This window comes from Pomacea canaliculata, linkage group LG5 (assembly GCF_003073045.1).
Source record: "Pomacea canaliculata isolate SZHN2017 linkage group LG5, ASM307304v1, whole genome shotgun sequence".
In the NCBI taxonomy this organism is placed as follows: Eukaryota; Metazoa; Mollusca; class Gastropoda; order Architaenioglossa; family Ampullariidae; genus Pomacea; species Pomacea canaliculata.
The window spans coordinates 28309878-28330989 of NC_037594.1; the positions used below are offsets into that span (position 1 = coordinate 28309878).

Sequence of the window (21112 nt, forward strand, 5' to 3'; positions counted from 1 at the left end):
AATTACTGAAGATGTAATTTTTTTCTTGTTGCATACTTGCATGACATTAATCTAGTCATCTTGGTGTTTGCTACAGAGCGTCCCTGGTTTAGGATATGAATGTGACCATCCTGCCCACTGCACATGCATTTAAACACCCTGGTAGTTGAGATTCTTGATCGCTTAGATTATTTGAAAAGAAATTATACATGAAGCAGTCTTTTATTTTTAATTTACTTAATGCTGATGTGCATTCATTGGTAATTGAAAACATGAGGAGTACCAGCTTTAAAAGGCAGCTTCTCATGTGAACTGGTAGGGAAAGCTAGATCCCAAGGCCATTCTTGTTTTCAAACCATGTTTCTCTCATTTTATGGGAGCATTCGCGTGTTTCAGAAATCTCGGTGTTTCCATAAATAAATGTATTCCTGTCTGCACCAGCAGGACATCTTGTACATACCCTGAAGATCAGGGCCAATAGGTTTTATAACAATAAGGTAAAAAGTGAGATTAACACCATATTTTTGTAGTCTCACATTTACCCCACATGTACATTTGTCAATATTTCAGATGTTTGGCATGACACATGGCATAGCTGTTGTTGTCTAGCATTAAGGAGTGGTGCTCATGTTCTGTTTTCTTTCAAGCAGTTTCATTTTAATCTGCTGTTGAAAAAAAGCATGAATAAAAATTTTTTTTTTTTGCAAACTTAAAAATCTCAATAAATGGAGACAAAATTTATTTGTTAAACTTTAAAGCTTCAAGCTGCATGCATTTCTTTGTGATGAAAATAACAAGCATAGAAGAGTCTCCAAAACCAAAGGGCCATAATAAGCACCAAGAATGTTTGCACACTAAAGTTTAAAGGAAAAGTCAAGTGAAATGGCAGTTCAGTTGTAAATAATAGATCCTGGCATTCTGAATCATTCTCTCTAAAGATTTTGTGACTTAAATGAATTGTTTGCTTACAATCCTTTTCCAGAGGTTACCATGTATTTTACTTTTTTGTAGAAGGATAACAATTGGTTTAAGGCAGTGATGCCCAACCTTTTTCGGCCTGCGGGCCATATCCATTTCGGACAGCCGTGTCGCTGGCCACTTCACTGCAAAAATACAAAAAAGAAAAAAAAGATAGAGCAGATACCATTTTTATTAGAAACAAGTTGTACTTACCATTAATTATGTAGTAATTAGTGGGATATTTGAAGTTGTTTTCCCGAAACAAACTTCTGAATGTCCGGCCTCATCGTAGAGACACCAAGTCGGAGCACTGAATCGAAATGTTCATCCATCGAAAAAAAGATTGGGAAACGCCCCTACGTGGGGATAAATACTTCTTCCCTTTTTTCGTTTTTTTTTTTTTATTACTAACATGCCGATTTCCTGCACTGTGGGCAGAAGTTTCGCAGACTGGATGGCACCGCGTCGCGAGCTGGATGTGGCCCGCGGGCCGTAGGTTGGGCATCCCTTGTTTAAGGCATGCCATTTGACAAGAAAGGTATTCTTTGTAACTCTAGTCTTCTTCACTTATTTTGCTCAGCTGTTACTCAAAATTGTGTGGCATGATCTGATCCCTAGATCCAGGATGGCAGCATTTTGAGCACCGCACTTAAAACACTGAAAGTGGATTTGAAGATGTCACTTAACAACCAAACATGGGAGCTTCCTTGTACCACTTGAGATCTAGATGTACTTGTCGCTAACAATAGTTTTGGAGCCTGAAATTTTGAGCAGAAGTGACCTGCAATGTTGGTAAACTGAACTGGCCATTTCACCACCTTTTCCTTTAAATTTTATTTTGGATTAGCATGAATGATGGTTCTGTGAGTTAAAATGCAAGATGAGCATTTGCTGCAGCCATCCACTGATTCTTGTTGGCAGCATATGGGGTTTAACTTAAAATGTCAGAAGGTTATAGGTGTATATTTTGAAGAAAAAGCAGTTTAGCTTAAATATTAAAACCAGTAAATTTCTTCTATATTCCCTTAAAGCAACTGGTCATACCCATCTATGTTAAAATGCAGTTATTTTCATTGTAGTTAGTAGTCATACTTTATCTTATTGTCTAGTCAAACCTGAGGCCTGATTTCTGCTTGTCCACTGTTAAATCCTTCTGAACTCTCTCATTAATGACATGTCCTTGATCTTTGCATTTTTTCCCTTTTTTTAGAAGATAATAGAGAATTTTTACCAGAATTTAATTTACAGTATTGCCAAACCCAAGATTACTACTTTAACTGCTGCTGAGACAAATGAAACTTGATAGCCGTGTGAGAATGTAACAAAACAGTAGTTGTTGGGATGTTATCCAGATTGTTGGAAGCTGTATGTAGTTTTAAAATAACTTATACATAACATGTTTCAGGCAGTAATTTTGAGGGACCTTTTCGTGTGTGTGTATGTGTGTGTGTGCAAATGCATACTAGACAAAAGGAGGGGAAGAAAGTGTACCTGCGTTGATGTGTACATGTGCATACACAGATAAATGTTTTAAGCTAATATAATACGTTTATAGAAAAAAGTGCAACTTGTTATTTTAAGCTTGTGTCACACTCTTAACATCCATGATCATTTGTGTGCTAGTCTTGCATATAGCTAAGCATATCTTTGCTTTTTGGATAGGTTAGAAATTATGTGTAGAGAGATATAATCCGAAGATATAATGTGTAAAGTTAAAATTAGTCTTAATGCTTGCCTTTGCCATGCTAGTTATAGTTGGCATGCCATTTCCTTTGATCCAAAAGTTATATAAAAATTTATACTTAAAAAGAAAATCATAGTGAAGGTCTCACATCAGAATGTTTTGGAATTCTGCGCATTTTTAGACATAGTTTTAGAGTATTGTTAGATTTCCTGATGCTTGCCCATCCTACCGAAACAGAAGCAAATAGTTGCTATAATTTAACCTTGTAATATTAATTTTGAAATGTAATGTTATACAAGTGTTAGATGTAGTGAATTCAACAGATAATTTTCAACATTTTCTGGTCATGTTGAGTTGGAACTGAAGAATATTTCAGACATGTTTTTAACAATGCCGGTTTGGGTCCAAGGATATTATATTGTGTTTCATGAGAAAACAGTAAGGTTATGCATAATTAAAAATGCAGGGATCTTGCAGATCTGACACAGACAAGGTAGTAAGGATGCCTTTCTGAGTCCAGGAGATGTGCATCCTAAAGTTGTGCTTTAAAGGAAGATCTGTTACTATTTATACTATTTTGAAGGTTGTTTCTCATCTTTTTGTGACTTATAACATATCCGATTGTTTGTGCAGATGTGTATGATTGCCATTGTACTGACACCTGTGAGGTGCATTCAGTGAGAGGGGGAGAGATTCTTTTACTTTCAGAAGACTGAAAAGTTATTGCACTGTGAGGCTGTTTAGGAAGTGTAGTATCTGAGACTGTAGACAGTAGAGTATATATGTATAAAGTACTTCCCTCTTGCCTCAGTAGATTGGCTCTTTGTTTTCAGCTTTATACATTTATACATTGACTATTAATATTTTTAAATATGTTTTGTAGCCTGAATCTCTTGTATCATATATATGTATAGTTTTATTCATCTGAATGGACCCACTGTTAGTTTGAACACTAATCATGGATGAATGATGGAGGCTGGTCTGTTTATTTTGTGATTTCTTTGTCATTTTGAAGTGAACTCTGCTTTTCCATATTGAAAGATGTCTCAAATTACAGCACAGTAATCATTTTAAGAAGTGTTAACCTCAGAGCATGACTTTTAGTGTCAGTAGTGTGAACATACAAGCTAAAACACCACACAAGATATTTCCAGAGAAGGTTGCAGGCTGCACTTTAGAATTTTATTTACTTTGTTTTATTTATTTTATCATTATTTTGCACCTTACCTGGGAAGTCTGAATTTACAAGGTGTTTATGCTCATAATGTCAGCTACAGCTGAAATAGTGACTGACATTTTCTTCTTCACCCATAAAAAAAAGCACATCTACTTGTGTATGTGTTCAGGTGATTAGTATGATAATAGATTTTATTTGTGTCATTAAAGCAGCTATTACAATGGGGCATTCATTTATTCAGTGTAAAAAACATGGAATCAGAACTGCCAGAATTGTTTACGTTTCATGAACAGAATTGAAATGTTTGTCTCACTTTTTCAAGCAGTTTTCATTCATATTAGACTAAATATAGGTTTGTGTTCAGGGATCAAAGTTTTGATCTCCACCAAAACTCTAGTAAATCATGATCTTCTGCTACTGGCACACATCATGGCTCAGTCACTGTCCTCTTAGTAGTCTTTGTCCTTCACTTTCCTGTTTTGTTGTGGGCCAGGTGTTAAGCAGCATGGGACAGCGAGTGAATTAATTTATTTTTGAATGAAAGTTTTTACTTATGTACATACTCAAGTGCATGAACCGTCAATCTTTTGCTAAACTGCTATTTTTATTCCCACAGTGTTTATTGTAATCAGTTGCTTCAGTTTGGTTGTGATGCCTTAATTTTGCTGGTCTAGTGCAAGCACAAGTTTGATTCAACAGTATACAAGTCCAGCACCATTATCTGCTTTCCTGATTTCATTGGTTGGAAGGGAAATTGCAGATGACTTTGGGCTTTGCACAAAAGACTGCTCTGTGGCAGAAATAACTTTGGTCTGAATATGCGTATGGAGAGGCATACATGTATAAAAGTGTCAACAGTTTTGTGAGAAAACTATCAGTCCTTTTTGTTGGCCATTCTTCTGTTATTCCTGATGTTGTCACGATCAAGCCCATAGAATATTACCATTTGACCTTTCTTCAACACTTCATCCAACAACAGTCAGCAAGGCATGTTGCAACAGTATTGAATCATTTTGTTTTTTGTTAATCAAAAACATGCTGACCACAGTGGAACTAGGCTTCTGATGACATTATCAGCTAGTTACCACACTTCTAGGTCTAAATTTTTACCCTGTCCTTAGTAGATAAAATTTTACAATTTTGTACAAGCTTTCTATCAAAGTACAATTTTTAGAACTGGTGATTTCCATAGGAAAAAACCTAGAAATGCTGTTTTAAAAAATTCAGAGGTATAGCTGAACTCATTCAATATGGATGAATCAACACAATTGAGCTATAACTATGATGTTCAGACCTTCGGGTGCATATTGCATGGTAGAGAATATATTTTTTTTCTTTATATGCTATAAAAATTGGTACAACTGCAGTTCTTCCCATCATGAGCTTGCTGTTGCTGTTAAGGACACCTCACATACTATCAATGGAAAGCTTAGCAATTTTTCTTTTTGAAAACTAGCATTTCTTAATCGCTCGTTTTTCAAAAATTAAAAAGAAAGTTGTGCAAAATTCAAAAGTCATTGGCATGAACAGTTGTTTTCATTTTGGGCAGAAAATTGTTTGATAAGATGGTGGAAGAGTTGCGTAACTAAATTGTTTTTAGCAGATTTATTTTTAAGATTGGCTTGTAGTTACTCTTTACAGGTCCGGGACATTCTTTCAGCAATGAGGCGGGAGCATAAATGTTCATGTTAGTGTGCTTCTAAGACCAAGTTGCTGACTTTGTGTAATTTCTGATCAAGGCTGCTTGTGAATTACAGCTAGCATTTTTCTCTTCCGTGAGAACAGGAGAATGCATGAATTTGAATATTGTACGTGTGCCATGCAGGAAATGACATGAAAATCATTGCAACCACTTCTGTTTCCCAGTTGCCAACATAATTTGTTTTGTAGACAGTGTCCAGATAGAAAAAAAGCTACGTGATTAGTCATGTGTTGGCCATTGTACATACTGTTTAGTATAATTGCTCTGAAAAAAATGAGGAGAAAACTGCCATTGTAACTTGTATTTTTGAAACCCATTTTCATTTTGTACATCAAAGACTTGTTTCTTATGTCTGCTGATTAGATACATTGTAACCATCCCTCTTCCATCTTTGACATAATGAACAAATAACCTTGTTGTAGAAGTAAAATTGCATCTTAACTATGGCATGGTGACATTTAATATGCCTTTATGAAAGCAGAAGGTACTGCTTCAAGTTCAACTGGGTCTTGTAGCTTTTGCATTGGAAGAAGTTCAAAACTTTCAGAATCTCTAGTGGTGTTCATGTTGGGTAAATGTTGTTGATGTTGATGCATTGTCAGGAAACTGTGATTGGCTTTTCTCCCTTTTTATTTCAAATGTGGAATGATGCTAGTTGTGAATGCTGCCAGACACTTTTTTTGTTCTTGCAATACAGAGGCTGTGACCCTTTTCATTGACCAAAGCACAGTAACAATTTCTGCAGTTTTCCTGGGATCAAATTTTAAAAAGTCTTTGTCAGGAGTATATAAAGTATCTGAAAATCATTATTGGAGAAATAGGATTGTAAGAAAAACAGCACAGCCTATAAAGTTTTAATAATTTTTAAAAGGATTTTGTTTATAGTTGCTTTTAAACTGATTCTGTCTCAAGTTCCCCTGAATGTTGTTTTTCTTTTATTTCCACCTTTTATTATTTCATTTCAGATTTTAATACCACTTCAGGTTACATTAGCTTTCAGGCTTTTCTGTGACTGGCATCTGTTTGCTGTTGCCACGTCAGATATTTGCGTCTGTGTCGGCTTTACCACTGGTGTTGTGGCTTTCCCAGTTGTGCAACAAACTGTTGAGAAACCATTGCTTTAAAGACAGTTGCATTATATGATGTGCATGTTAAAGTAGTTTACCCAAACCTAGACTCATGCTGATATTAAGTCAGTTTGCTTGATCTTGAGCAGGTGGCCATGTTTGTTTATGTTCCCTAAATTCAAGATCTGAGCATTGAGGCAAGTGCAATATTAAAGCTGTAAAACTGTGCATGCCTGCATAAAAACATGCGTGTGTAAGAGAGAGACAGAGATCCCTGATTACTAAGACAAATCCTATATCAAGGAAATTTTGAAACTAAAAAAAGAAAAAAGAGGGGGGAAAATCTAACATTTTCTTATGTCTAAAGTTAACTTCAGACAACATACAAGAAGAATCTTGAGTGCACCTTAACTGATGCCACAGACAGAAAGTCTGTATCACACTGAGCACACAGGCAATGTTAATAGTCACACCAACTGCTACTTCTAAGCTGCTCATATGCCTCCTGTCGACAAGGCTATGAGCATCAGTTCACTAGAAATAGAAACTATACACCGTATAAAGTTGACTCCTAGGTTAATTTTGTAATAATTTTTAAAACATAACATTTAGGAATAAGCACCAACACTTGCTCCTAAACTTTAAAATAAAACAACCCTCCATCTCAAAGCCACCAAAAGTCCAACTCCCAAGCAAGAAAAGTCCAACCTGCTAGAGCTAGTTTAATGATGCAGCACAAGGTCTGATTGCAATTACTGTAGTTACAAAAGATTACAGCTTTTCATCCTGACCTCTCTGATATGGGCACACACACACACTTTTCACTCGGTGGAAAACTCACAAAACATTCAAATTGCATATCATGTTGACTTGAATGTAAAGATGTTAGAAAATAATTATTTTATACACCATCATTAGTGAGCTGATATATGCCAGTTAATGTGCGACCATATACAAGGCTTGTGCCCGACAGTCTTCCTCTGGTTTTGGCATCTGTAAAGTCTATGCAACATCTACACAATGAAAAAATAAATTAAATACAATATTTAGTACATCCCTGGCTGCCGTAATCAGAAGCACACAACAAAGTTTCAGACATAAAAGTTAAGTAACGAGTGAGTGGGATGGGGGCCAAGGATACAACTGCTAATGGCTATGACAGAACGATTTTCAGGCATCTTATTAATATATTGAAGATAACTTTAAAGCAGGTTACAATTAACTAATGTGCCTAATCATTTCTTCAATTCATTTAGCATCACACTAGCACAAAATGCATGCTGCATACATTCCTTTTTAAGTTTGATAGAACGTGAATTTTAATAGGGTTACAAGGCACCCTTTGCAACACAGAAAACAATAAAAATGTTGATGTAGCTGGTTGGTTGTATTTTATGCTGAATCTGTAAATGTAATTACATTGCAGCAAGCTGCTCTTGTCCAGCATAGTAAACTGCTATTACATCTGAAGAGAAATTTACCTCTGCCTCACATGAGATCTGAAACTAAAGCCAATGATCTTCACGGTCTTGGTGACAAACACTTTATTACAGTGCCACCGGACTACCCTGATTAGTCTGCAGTAATACAAGTAGCTGTCTCAGAAAGTGACAAAGCATGAGCTGGTAAATGTGATTTAGCATCGTATAAAGGGCAATTATTTTGAGCTTAATAAAAACCAGCCATGCTTAGACAAAAAAAAAAAAGTGTTTTAGAAATGCTTCTGAAACACCAGTCAAATAGATGCTGTCATCCTTTCCAACAAACTAAACCAGATCGCAGAAACTGAACACTTGCACTACTTCCATGTTATAATGGCAAAATATTTGCATTCTTCTGCAGATGAAGCTCTCTTGTTTCTGCTTAATAGAAAGGATTACAAAGCCACTTATAAAAAAAGTCAAGTTTGGGGTTAGGGAGGAATCTCCCTTGTACCCACCTGCTTCCAAGATGGTCAATTAGTGTAGCAAGTGCTTGTCAACAGTTCAATGGATTGGTGTCAGTGGTTCAGCATAGTTGGGTTTTTTTTCTCTGTACATGGCACCTGTTTAAGGGGAGCAGTTGCTTTGGTGTCATGAACTTGATACTAGTTCCTCCATTCCTTCCCAAAACGTGAGTTAGACAAATCCTGAATGTGTAAGCAGTTATCAGGAGGTTAGGTAAACACACAACACTGATCTCTCTACACACTGAAATAAATTTGAGGTTCTAGAATTTTTTATCATAGTTATCATGTTTAGAAAAAAGTATGCATGTCTCATGTCATCAACAGTTAAAAGACTAAATAAGTCAAACATATATATAAAATATTGACATTTTTAGCCAACACACACTCCACTCTTCCATGTGCATGCACACACATGTATTATAAAATGTGTATGAACAGATTATTTAACACAAACTTCAAATAAACACATATTCAATTTTTCTTAAAAGCAGAACCGTATCTCAACATCACAACAATGGAGAATGCACATATATAAAAAAAAAATTCATTGGGTGAACTCCCTTGTATCTAAGTTACATTTATCAGCGCTGCAAATTGTTAGCAGATGTTTACCAGGCATGATCAGATCCCAGAAGCTTATGCTCACTTCTATAACTGAAGGTGCACAGTTGAAACAGAACTATTGCAGCTGGCTGAGAAGATGCAGCAATCACAGTCAACTATTACAGCTGAATCCCTCTCTTTTTGAAACAATACAGTGAAACTAACAATTTAACTTAAAGCATTTTACACTGCAAAATAAAAGCAAGCAGGAAACTGGCCCATCAGGTAACTTATCTCAGGTGTGTATACCTGTGCAATAACAATGTCTTATGTTGCACAAGGAATGGGAAAGTCCATAAAGCAATCTGTGAAGAACGCACAGACATGCACTCCCCCTCATCGCACAGTCCTTACCCACAGTGTCAGTGAACTAAAAATCCAGCCATAGGGCACAGGAATGATTTAAGATTGAGCTAAATTAACTGTTGTACGCACATGCACTAAGAATTACAGGCAGTACATCACTGATATAACAACTGTCACTTTTTTGCCTGCATTTAGATCAGTGGTTCTTAACCGGGGTTCGATGAGTCGGTCTCAGGGGTTCGGTGGAGCCTCCGCCACGGAGGTCAAGACACACCCGCCATTCGTGATGACACTAAAGAAGGGTTCGGTGAATGTGCATACGAAACTTGTGGGTTCGGTACCTCAAGCAAGGTTAAGAACCACTGATTTAGATTGTTCTTTTGTCGCATTGAGTTATTTCAGGTTAGCCCTCAGTTATCAGTGTTATTGGTTCTTCATCTCTTGGTTACGAACATAACTTCATACCAGCTCAAACACACTTTGTGACCTGTGAAAATTTATATCGTTATAAACTGGAAGAATATTTGTTCTTTACTCATTGTTCACTGGCTTAAGTTAAAACAAGCGAAGGAAAATTGTTTTTTGATTGATGCCCTTTGCCTTTTGTCTGCTTCTTTTCCATACTTGAAAAAAAGTCCTGTTATTTCCATTGAAAGGACAGTAAATGCAGACAATTTTAGTGTGTACAATATTTACAACAAATGTCTACACATGATTTTGAATAAGAAAACTATTGTTAGCAAGATATTGCTTGAGTGTGCACTCACAGATATATCTACACACAACAAATATGCAAAATGTTACCAGTGTTAAACATTTTTAACAACAGCAATAGAAGGTGATGACTAGAACATGATGATTTAACTCACAACATCTGAAGTACCAACAGCACAACATTAAATGTAAAGTTCAGACTTCTTCAAAAATATAAATCAGTACATGAAGATGTTTAACATATTTGCATGGATAAGTGCAGAGCTCATCTAAAATCATTCATTATCAGTCTTGTGTGAAAACTGAAGGCTATTCATTTGAAAAAAAAAAGCATCGAAACATGCAACCATAAAGCATGCATCACAAAAGCAACCATTGTAACTGTATGTCGGCAGAAAGTGTTTTATTTTATCAAGTGTTGTAAGCATTAACTTGTCAATATAGTCACAAAATGCCTTATTTATATGCTCTGTGACATGCATTCTATCAAGATAATGCCATTGAGAAGCTAACTGTAGAGGTCTCTCTCTTGTGTGGGTATGTGCAAACACACATATGCACTTACAAATACTTTAATACAGAATGTACTCAAATTGGATGCATCTGTAACAAAGCAGTTAAGACCATGTTATATTTTCAAAAGTGAATGAATACAAAACTTTTACAAGCTTGATATGGTCATCTAAATATGCTTAACACAAGCCCCAAGTGAGTAGACCAAAAATTAAAATTAAAAAAAAAAAACCAAGCAAGCAAAAAGATGCATTAATAAGGCCTATGCTACTAGCCACAAACAAGGTCAGACATTACTTGCACATACATGCAAAGTATGTGTATGCATACATTGACACACACCATGCAGTTGATTCTAATTGAGAAATGAGTGCTAGGAGTATGTGACTATGGTTTGTGTTGATAATATCAAAAACAAAACACCCTAAAATAAATATCACAGGCAATAGTTACAATGGGTCTGGTTTCCCATGTATAAGCAACAGATGGATGTAAAACAACTGTCATTTGACTTGTTCACAGCACAAAAAAAAAAAGAAAGAAAATGGAAAAGAGAGAGGGTGGTGGGGAGCAAGAAGGGAGAGGTACCTTCCCTTGCAAAGGGAAAGTCATGTGGATTAACAAACCCCACAGACCACATGGGCACATGCAAGGTACCTGACTTTCAACACAAGTAGATACTCAGGAATCTGGATTGAAAGATAATGAGGTCACTGGCTATTCAACCAAATGTTGAACTGATTGTCTTTCCAACACAGGATATATTGAGTCATTTTAAATCAAACTCTTTACTTATTTTCTATTTCAGGGAAAAAAATGCAATACATTTTGGATACTGACATCTACTTTGCAGAATTAAAATTTAAAGCACTTGGAAACAAATATGAGCATGAAAATTTCATCATTAACATAAGGAAAACAAATACTAATAGCACATTTAAAAAAAAAAAAATAACCATTTTACAGTGGACACAGCAAAGTCATAACTAAGACTGTCTTATGCATAAACAAGCATATACAATTTTCATGGCACTAAATCTTCCTTTGAAAGAAGATATTCTTGAATTTTTGTGATGATCTGCCATTTCCCCATGAACAGCAGAAGCTAATTAATGGAAATGTATTAAGCAAACTACATATTTCATATTCCTTTCTCGTGACATTTAGGAGACTATAAATTACTGTCTTTAGGTAATCCACAAAAGATCCCTTTCCCCTTCTTTTGTTCACAAAATCCAGGGATGAGGCAATGAACTCAAATCAGCCAACCACTTCATCTTTATGAGGGCTTTGTTTCCAACTTATTCAGTGCAGCATCTATTCATAAAACTATTGTCTCATTCACAAAAAGGATAAAGCCAACTTGATATGGAAGGAGAGGCTCCAAACAACATAAAATTCTCCTTAATTTTATCCATCATAAGATACAATGACAAAAGGCAGTGTTTAAGCGTACACAATATAAGTGTGGTCCTCCAGACACTGAATACAAATGGAGATGACATGTAGGTGTGTGTGTTATGATAAGCAGCTTTATATCCAACAGTTATCTCTTCTAGCATTTTAAAAACATAGGCCATCTTTATTCATATTCTAGCCTTTCACAGTGCTCACACATTAAAAAAAAAATGTTCAGCAGTCATTAATCCAAATGTAGCTCTGACTGTTGCACATCCCTTCTCAATTTTGGACAGAAAATCTGCTACCATGCCCATAAACTCCCCTTCACCCAGTGTTCTGGAGTCTGTCTGTATACTACTGCTCTTCTACCTTTAAGGAAAATCCAAATTATCAAAGAAATGGCTATTTATTTACATGGCAAAGAAACTAGCATTTCAAGCTTCATGACCCCCACATAAAAAGCCAAAAGGTATATGGAACATTTTGCTGGCAAGAGTTCTAACCTTCTCTGCATGAAAACATTGGCAACTGTCAGGTGTGACATCTTAAGCTATGTTGCTACCTCTGGCAATAAAACCTGAGGTGCTCGTTGGCTATGGATTGAAAACATTGCTTTCTTTCTGCCATGTGACATATTAATTAGAATCTTGCTGTGCGAGCTCATTCTATTTTACTGCTATGTCTACAAACCATAAAAATAAATTATCATAGTGAATGTCTACTGCTTTTTATTTCAGAATTCCCTGTGATTTACTGTTACTACTACTGCTTGACACATATTAAATACAATTGACTCTAGGCTGCATCATATGAAATATACCTGGTCATGACAGGGTGTACCTCAGTTTCACTTTCTTTTGAGCATCTACTTGACAGCTCTAGCCAAATTTGCTGGAGATTGTTGCTCTTCTTCTGACACGTGAATACAGTTTTCCCTAAGCTGCCAGTAATAGCAAGGTTTCTTCTTTTAGATTCCTATGTCAGTTTGCAAGACTGAATTTTTTTTGTCCATCAGAAGCCAAAATCTTCAGCAGCAATGTATTTTTTTTAAACACAAGCGACCCTCTACACACACTTTCACCCTGAATCCCCAGCACATAACACAACTGTCTTGGTAGTACTTGCAGGTTTTCAAAGTTCTGCAAAGTTGATCCCATCCAAAAAACTGTAGTAGCAATTTGAGCTATATACGGTTCACTCAATGCCAAAAGTTGATGTCTCTTCAACTGCCATGACCAGTTTCTCAAACAGCATTTCACAGGTTGTGTATGGGGGTAGGTCCAATCGATTGAAGCAAGTGTGAGCCCTGTACAAAGCAGAAAGCATATGGGAGCTCATTTAATCTTAGAAAAAAATGTTGCTCTAAAATCAAAAATTACAACCCTCTTCAATTGTAAGGCTCATTTATGCTGTCATGTTCCCACAAGAAGACAATCATTTAGTTCAGCCAGCTATCTTTTATAGACATTTGACTGAAAATTTGCATTCATGCATTTATGACTACCATACCAGATGACATGAAATACATACCTACTTTTACTCTTTAACTGACATTTTCTCCTCTGGGTGCAAGCCACCTGCTGGCCGATGGCACTGCAAATTAGGAGGTTACCTTCCTTGACACTTACTATCTAAGCCCAGAGCCAAATTGTGAACAAAACTGTGTGCTGTGCTACCTGGTTTGAGGTGCGCAGGGAGCAGGTTCTGAAGGATGAACCTGTCAAGTCAAAACTTACAGCCAATTGGACCAATTTTTCTTCTTTTTGTTCCTCATTTTCATCTTCTTCAAGTCTGGTAACACCTGACATTTCCTCTTTTTTTTTTCCTTCAGCCTTCTGACGACTGCATATCTGCGACTTACTTGTCCACCTCCTGTTCACCAGCATTCAGCATTTAGAAAAAACTTTATGACTTGTATCACATCATGTGTCACTGTGTGTCCTGTCTTGTTCACACCAAGCTCATATCTCTCCTGCCCCAGTTCAAAGATTCGCATGTGCTCCTTTAGATGACATGGCCAGTCGCCTACCTTTTTGCTCACTCCATTCAAAATGTTCATAAGCATGCACTGACGGAAAAAATCTCCAGTGGTTTTGCTCACTTCTGCCAGCCGTCAGCATAGCTTCAAACTACTAAAGTGATTAAGGCAGGTTTCAGGCTCTCATGTGAATTCTGTAGCTTGCTGCCAGTATGACCGTTTTTCTAATCATGATGCTTGTTTTCTGCCCAATTCTTGGGAACCAAGCCATCTTTCTGTCTTCCATGACTCATAAAAGATCGATGGGTCACATAAGTTTGTCTCCTACACATCTCTCAGCCCTCAGCGCAGTCAAACATGATGTGTAGATTCATCACCACAGATGCTTTGTTCCAGTAAGTAGTCCTTGTCGGCCTGCCCATCAAGAATCAGTTAAGTGTGTCCCCTCTCTTTTCTCACCCAGCAGCTTTCAGGTTGGCGTTTGTCTCTGCAGTCAGCTCTTGAATTTGGCCCAGATAGATTTTGTCTGACAACTGGGTGATGCAAATGATATGTCATAGGCTTATCCTAGATTTCACGCTGAATACTCCTTGCATGACTTCTTGTCAGAGGATCAAAAAGAGTTTCTGAGGGATGAAACTTAAGTTAATACAGCAACAGGTGAAGACTGGTGGGAATACAAGTGTCAGGGGAGGTAACCCACTGTCGGCCAGCACTGCGGACCATAAGGTGGCTTACATCAGGGAAGACAATTTCACATGGTTAAAGGGAAAGGTAGCACTGTATCTCCCATGTTCATTATCTGTTATGTTTCAGAGAATTTACTTCAAAATTTCTGAGTGTACCTGTCCATATGTGTGACCCCTTATCAGTGAACATTTAAGAAATGAAATTAAGCGCACATAAGAAAACCACATTTAGTTTCACCAATCTTTATTTCTCACCGTGGAAGGCTGGTGATCTTCCCCCACTTTTCAATGCAGAATTTTCTTGGCCCATTGCTCCCACGTAAAGCTGAAAACCCTTCATAGGGGATGCTTGATGTGCCTGTCACAAACTGAATACACACGAAACTTGCACTATAAAGAGCAGAATGTCATTTAAGAGTGTGTTAACATCCTTCCATGTGTTGATCTATGTACGTATACCTGAATGTATATGTGTGCGAAAGATCTAAGATACAAAGATGAAATGCCATCAGCACAGATTTAACCACATGACACACACCCAGTCGTAAAATAATACCGTGCTTATTGGGTTCTCTGTACCTGGAGCAGTCGCAGCTGCCGTTCATTATCAAACTTTTCAATAGCCTCCCAGAACCAAATAATCACAGGGTGCTGGTCATGATAGCCTGCAGACACCATGGAAACAATTACAAAAAACAAGAACTAAAGAATTAGCTGTGTAGAGAACGTAGTCATAGATACATATTTTATTTGCAGATATTCTGAGTGATTTAAAAAAAAAAAATCTGATCTGGCTTGTGATACATTTTCTTCATAGAAAGGAATTCCTGATATGATGAGATCCTAATCAGTCTTCATTTTTTTTCCCAAATCATAAAGTTGCTAAAGTTTTATGTGAAATTTAAGGCTCATAAAATAATAATGGCTTAAAAAGAATCCCAGGATGCTCAGTCAGACCTGATCTGTAGTCTGTATTCATGCGCCAGTCTGCAATGTCAATCTCCACGGTGCCAGCTATTACCAGCTCCAGCTCCCGAGCATCAAATATAGAAACCAGTCGACCATCAAGCACCTGCACCCATACAACAACCAGTAATCCTCCTTTTGCACCTGATATTTCTGCATGGCGTGTTTATGTAGCCCACAAGACTATCAAAGGCAGTTGGTGGTGTAGTGGTTAAATCACCTGTCACCATGTCAGTGAATGTTATGGGTTCATATTTTGGATGTCTGAACTCTCTGAACTGGTTGTCCATGGGTACTCCAGTTTCCCCCACTATATATATATATGAATGTGTGAGTGTGAAAAATAAAGAGAGAGGTTGTGATTTGAATGATGACAAATGAATTGCAAGATGCATTTGATGTCTACTGATAAGTGTATGCTTGTGCGACTTCATTTAAGTGCTTTTAGCCTGCCTTTGTTAGCGGGATAAAGTGTTTTATAAATAAACATTTATTATTATTATTATTATTGTTATTAAACTCGATCTTTTAAAACTGCATGACAGAGATGATTATTTCCACCAAAAATTCTAAACATGCTTTGAATAATATTGGGCTTTACAAGTACACTACTTCTCAGCAATAATGTTTTTGTTCTAGCTTTGCTGGGTCTATTAGACAATCCCTCACTAACAGCGAGGCTCTACAAATTCTCACTTCATGGAATCCCTTAATAAGACTGTCTGTCTGTTCCGTGACCCCACGTTCCAACCTCCATTTGACCATGCGCTCAAGGTAGTCCTTCTTGTTGCGCTCTGTCACTGGAATGTTTTTGCCGTTTGGTTTCAGTTCTCTCTCTGTCACCTGCCCAAAGACAACTTTCTGAGCAAAATGCTGATCTGTCTCTACTGAGATAAGCTCTTCTACAGAATCATACACATAACACTAACCAGATCCATACATCTGGACATATGCCAGAAAATAACTAAAATCAAGAGTGATTTAGAAGATTAGTAAGTGGATTTCAAAAACAGTTCAAAGAAGCATGATAAGGATCCAGTATCTGACTGCACTGACCTGGCCAAAGACTTCTTCACTAACAGAGAAAGTGAGGTCCAAGTCTACTTCAGATATGTCATTCTCTTTGATCCACAGCAAACTCTGGTAAAATTCTGTGTCTATAGTTTCCACATCATCTAAAGACAGAGGCCTGAAAGCAAAGGTGATAAAAAAAGGATGCTCAACACATCAGGCAGTTAAAACTTAGAAGAAAACAAAAATAAAACTTTTCTCAGCTACATATGGTGCATAACACTGATGGATAGACAGATGAAGGAAGAAGTAAGTTCACATGTGGAGTCACGTAAGATTATGAAAAAATAAGAATGAAGACTGCATCCAAAGCAAAAAAGATGAAAATTATACTAATTCATCAACAATGTACAAATTTACATCACATAAAATCCCGGAGGTAGGACCAAAAGATTTGTTTTTAGTGTATGAGGTGCATAGTTATCTAAATCCATTCTAGTCCATGATAAGGTGCATTCCATATGAGCTATCATTGGGTATTTTCTTTACACTTTCTCTAATGAGCTGTCTGAGAGACATAATCTTTCCACAGATATAGCACAAAAACAATCCCTGAGCATCAGACCTACAATGTAAACAAACCATCACTCACAAAGCCCATTATGTCACTTCCCCATAGCCCCTAAAGTAAATATGCAGCTTAATGTCCTGGGCTAATAAGGGAAACAGTGGTCTCGGCCAAACAATTACTTACACCCGAAGAAGAGCTTTGTAGAATGGACGGGTAAAGAAGGCATCAAGTAGATACTGATGGACCAAGGCCAGACCCAACACACGACCAGAGAATCGAAACCTACATCCATAAAACATTCTGATACACACTTCTGTCAAATCTATAGCACATGGATGCATTTATCATTACTCAGAAATAATCATCTTAAAGTTTTAAACCCTGCATGTAACTGTAACAGGTTGTGCTATAGTACTGCATACTGATTATTCACATGTCTGCGACTACTGAATATGTCATTCTAAGGGAATGAATTTTATTTCTGGAGCTATGTTCATGAAATAAAAAGAGAATAGTTCACAGAAAGTTTTGCTCTATTGTAATAATTCTGCAATGCCTAAAGCTGAATCTGTTGTAGATGTTCCACTCAGTCAGGATATAGGCAGTAAGTTCGAGTTCAACAAGCAATAGTATAGCAGAATTCGACTAGATAAGCTCTGCGGCCTTCTGAAATGCATTTTTTTAAACATACAAATTTTGATTGTAAACACCATACCTATGTTTGTATAGCTGCTACTACTTCTCAAGAATTACAAATCCCTCACCTGCCTCTCCACCTATGACTATCAAGAGACTGCCCCTGTAGTCTAATGTTCATGAAATTCTGAAAAGCAAACGAAGAATCCGCCCACAATTCCAATCTTGCTGCTTACCATTCATGCGCATTCTCCACAAAGGCAGACAGAGGGCTGATCTGTACAGTGTAGCTGTCATTGGCAGAATACTCAAATAAGCCGTAGTATGGGTTGAACAGCTCTCGTGACAGCAGGAAGAAGAACTCCCGGGAAGGGCCACCGTAGTCAAGGCTACACCATATATTTAACGATTAGTAATAACTAATAAATTTTGTCATAAAAGCAACCCATAATCAAACATTACTATCTAGGTCTTAGGCACTGGCAAAAATATTATTTTATTATTTAGTTAATGGAAATCTTCTACCTTGCACACCAATTCTGTTTTTGCCTTAAAATAAGCAACACATGTAAAGCTAAATGTTCTCAGATTTGCTGAATATGCATAGAAGTATATACTAATTTTAAAGAAACCAATCACAGCTATCATTAGCAAGGGTTACAGAGTACAATCTAAAAACAACAATGCTAAAGCCTCAAATCTCGGCAAACATTTTGTATCATGCACCACAACTGATATGTTAACCATGCTTTTTTTTTTTTTGCAAGGAATATTTTAAGATTCTGAAGTCTTTATCAAAATTGTGTGTGGCAAGAGTGGAAAAGTAAAACCTGATTGATATGCTAAACATTCCTCAGCACCTACACTAGGCAGTCAGCAAAAATGTTCCTGCAAATGTGGTTTAGCTGTCTGCTTGATATTAACTATCATCGTCACCTAGCAATATGTTGCACATCTGTCCCCAGTGGCTATATCTAATAACTTACCCTTCTTCACCAGCAAAGGTGATGTACAGTTTATTTTTCTGAAGCTCTTTTTTAGGCGTAGACATGATTTTATTAAAAGCATCTTCTAGAACATGATCCCGCCTGACAGTCAGCCTGCAAGTGAATAAAGCATACACAACATCTGCAAAAAAATTGCAACAGAGAACAAACTGTCACTTGTAAGTCCCTTTAGGAAGGTAGTCATAACAGAGAGGACATTTTTACAGCGAAATACATAACATTCCGTCACTAGTATTATACTGATAGGAGTGGCAGTTGTCTGCTAGGTGCTTGATAACATGCCACTGGAAAGTCTTCCTTTTCATAATTAAGAACATAGTTAATATAGTTTGCGGCCCTACACTCCTTAAGGAGTAACAAGGACTAAACTAAAATCTAATAATAGTTTTAGTGACAAAAGATCATCTTATAGCCTGAAGCTGTTAAATAAAATGATATACCACTTAAATGTACTTTAATTATCAATAAGCAGACAACACTGATTCAGGCTCTTTGACTTTAATTTTTAAATTTATTCATATTGGTGGATATCATGAAAAAAAGTGAAGTGAGAGAGGAGTGGGATAAAAACATTTCTTACTTTAATTTTCCTGGTCCTTGACCATAGCCTTTAGACTCCAGTTTTCTGTAGAAATTTCTCAGCTTGGCCTGAAAGTCTCGCTTGTATGGTGCTGGTACACGCACTGGGCCTCTCTGAACAGCTGCAAAAATAGTGATGCTTCACTGATTTTTTTCTCTCCTAAGATAGGGTAAATGTAATTGCCAATTTGAACATCAAAAGTGCATATCATGTGAAATTGGAGATGCCATTTACTCTGGCAGCCATCAGCACTTTCATTCTCCCACTGTGAGCTCAGTCTGTGATTGTTGCTGGAAAGTAACTATAGTGTCACGGCATAAAAATAATGATGCAACTTTTAGTTTAGCAATGTGAGATAAATTATAGATGCACTGCTTTTTATTTCCTGATTCATTTATTTACTTTTACCTGTTGTTTAACTTGTGTTCTTACATTCTTTAACTGACATTTTTTATTGCATTTTGTGTTCTTCATGCCCCAGGACACCAAGAAAAAAAATTCCTTGACTTTCCTTAATTACTAACCTTGTGGTGATTCCTGGACTGCATGCTCTGTGCTGCCTGATGGTGTGCTTATGGTCTGGCGAGTGTTGGGACTAGGTGGCACGTAGGACATTATCTCATTTTCAAACTGACTGAAAAGGAAATTGTCATTTTCTTCTAAATATAACAGTTTTAAGAGGTACGATAAAACACCTTAATAACGTTAGGTACACACTTCCACTAAGAGAATATAACATGGAAGTCTCTAAAAGATGACTTAAACAAGATGGTTCATTAAAACTGTCAGTACTTTTGTTCCCTGAGGACTTAGCTTTTAATCTACTTTGTAGCATTATTAGGGCCTGCTTTCTACTTTAGATAAGTTTAAGGTTAGAAGAAGGTGCAGGGGAAGGAGGGAATATTTGGTGTTTCACATCATGCCAGCAACCAAGGGTACATCACAACAAAGCAGCTGGTCCTGTAAATAGGTGTCACACGCACACATAAAACAGCATGGCCAAGATGAGTTCTGAACCTAGGGCAGCCAACCCTCAATGTACTGGTGTCAGGCATTAACCACTGCACCACTGGACTGACCCAAGGTGAGAAGAGGGACAATGGCCACAGTCACAGGCCAAAGGACTAATGTATTGATTCAGTTTGCTTTCTGCTCTTAAAATGCACGTAAAATGCAAAAGTCAGAGACCTGGATGTGGGTAACTGGTGGTGAAAGTGGGTAACTGGTGGGTTATATCTCCATATGACAGTCATATATGACAGTATGAAGAAACAGACATTATTTTCTATATTATATTGCTCACTCTCTTCGCAGCCATATAATACGCTCATAATCTGACGCCATCTTTGATAATCATGTGTACAGCACATTAAGATATTCTCTATTCAAAATAAAACATTTTGGTAGCTCTTTGACTTACCTTAGTAACAGAATAAGGTCAATATCATTAGACAGCCGGTCCAGAACTTCAGTCCCTCGAGAAATTATCTTGTGTACCTTCTCTCGCAATGCAGTATTGGCTGAATAATGACAAACCTTTTCCTTCAGCAGTTCGTCAACATTAGGTTGCCTTAAGAAAAGCACCACTTTCTCATTGTATGCTGAAAAACACAAGAGCAA

General features: G+C 37.0%; 1 protein-coding gene across 2 annotated transcripts in view; it reads right to left on the reverse strand.

The window, feature by feature from the left end:
• Positions 1-5786: 5786 nt before the first annotated feature.
• Positions 5787-21112, reverse strand: part of LOC112563753 (E3 ubiquitin-protein ligase HECW2-like) — a 32510-nt gene continuing 17184 nt past the window's right edge. The window contains exons 17-28 of one of the 2 annotated variants that reach the window (XM_025238044.1): positions 20913-21093; positions 20017-20126; positions 19493-19613; positions 18892-19005; positions 18142-18294; positions 17453-17551; positions 16744-16876; positions 16384-16530; positions 15679-15793; positions 15301-15386; positions 14977-15089; positions 5787-13360 (exon numbers count right to left, since the gene is read on the reverse strand). In XM_025238044.1, the coding sequence (XP_025093829.1) occupies positions 13249-13360; positions 14977-15089; positions 15301-15386; positions 15679-15793; positions 16384-16530; positions 16744-16876; positions 17453-17551; positions 18142-18294; positions 18892-19005; positions 19493-19613; positions 20017-20126; positions 20913-21093 (1484 nt within the window). In that variant the 3' untranslated portion in view covers positions 5787-13248. Of the gene's footprint in view, positions 13361-14688; positions 14806-14919; positions 15090-15300; positions 15387-15678; positions 15794-16383; positions 16531-16743; positions 16877-17452; positions 17552-18141; positions 18295-18891; positions 19006-19492; positions 19614-20016; positions 20127-20912; positions 21094-21112 lie in introns of those variants that run through there. The other variant, XR_003099121.1, reaches the window with a different exon arrangement.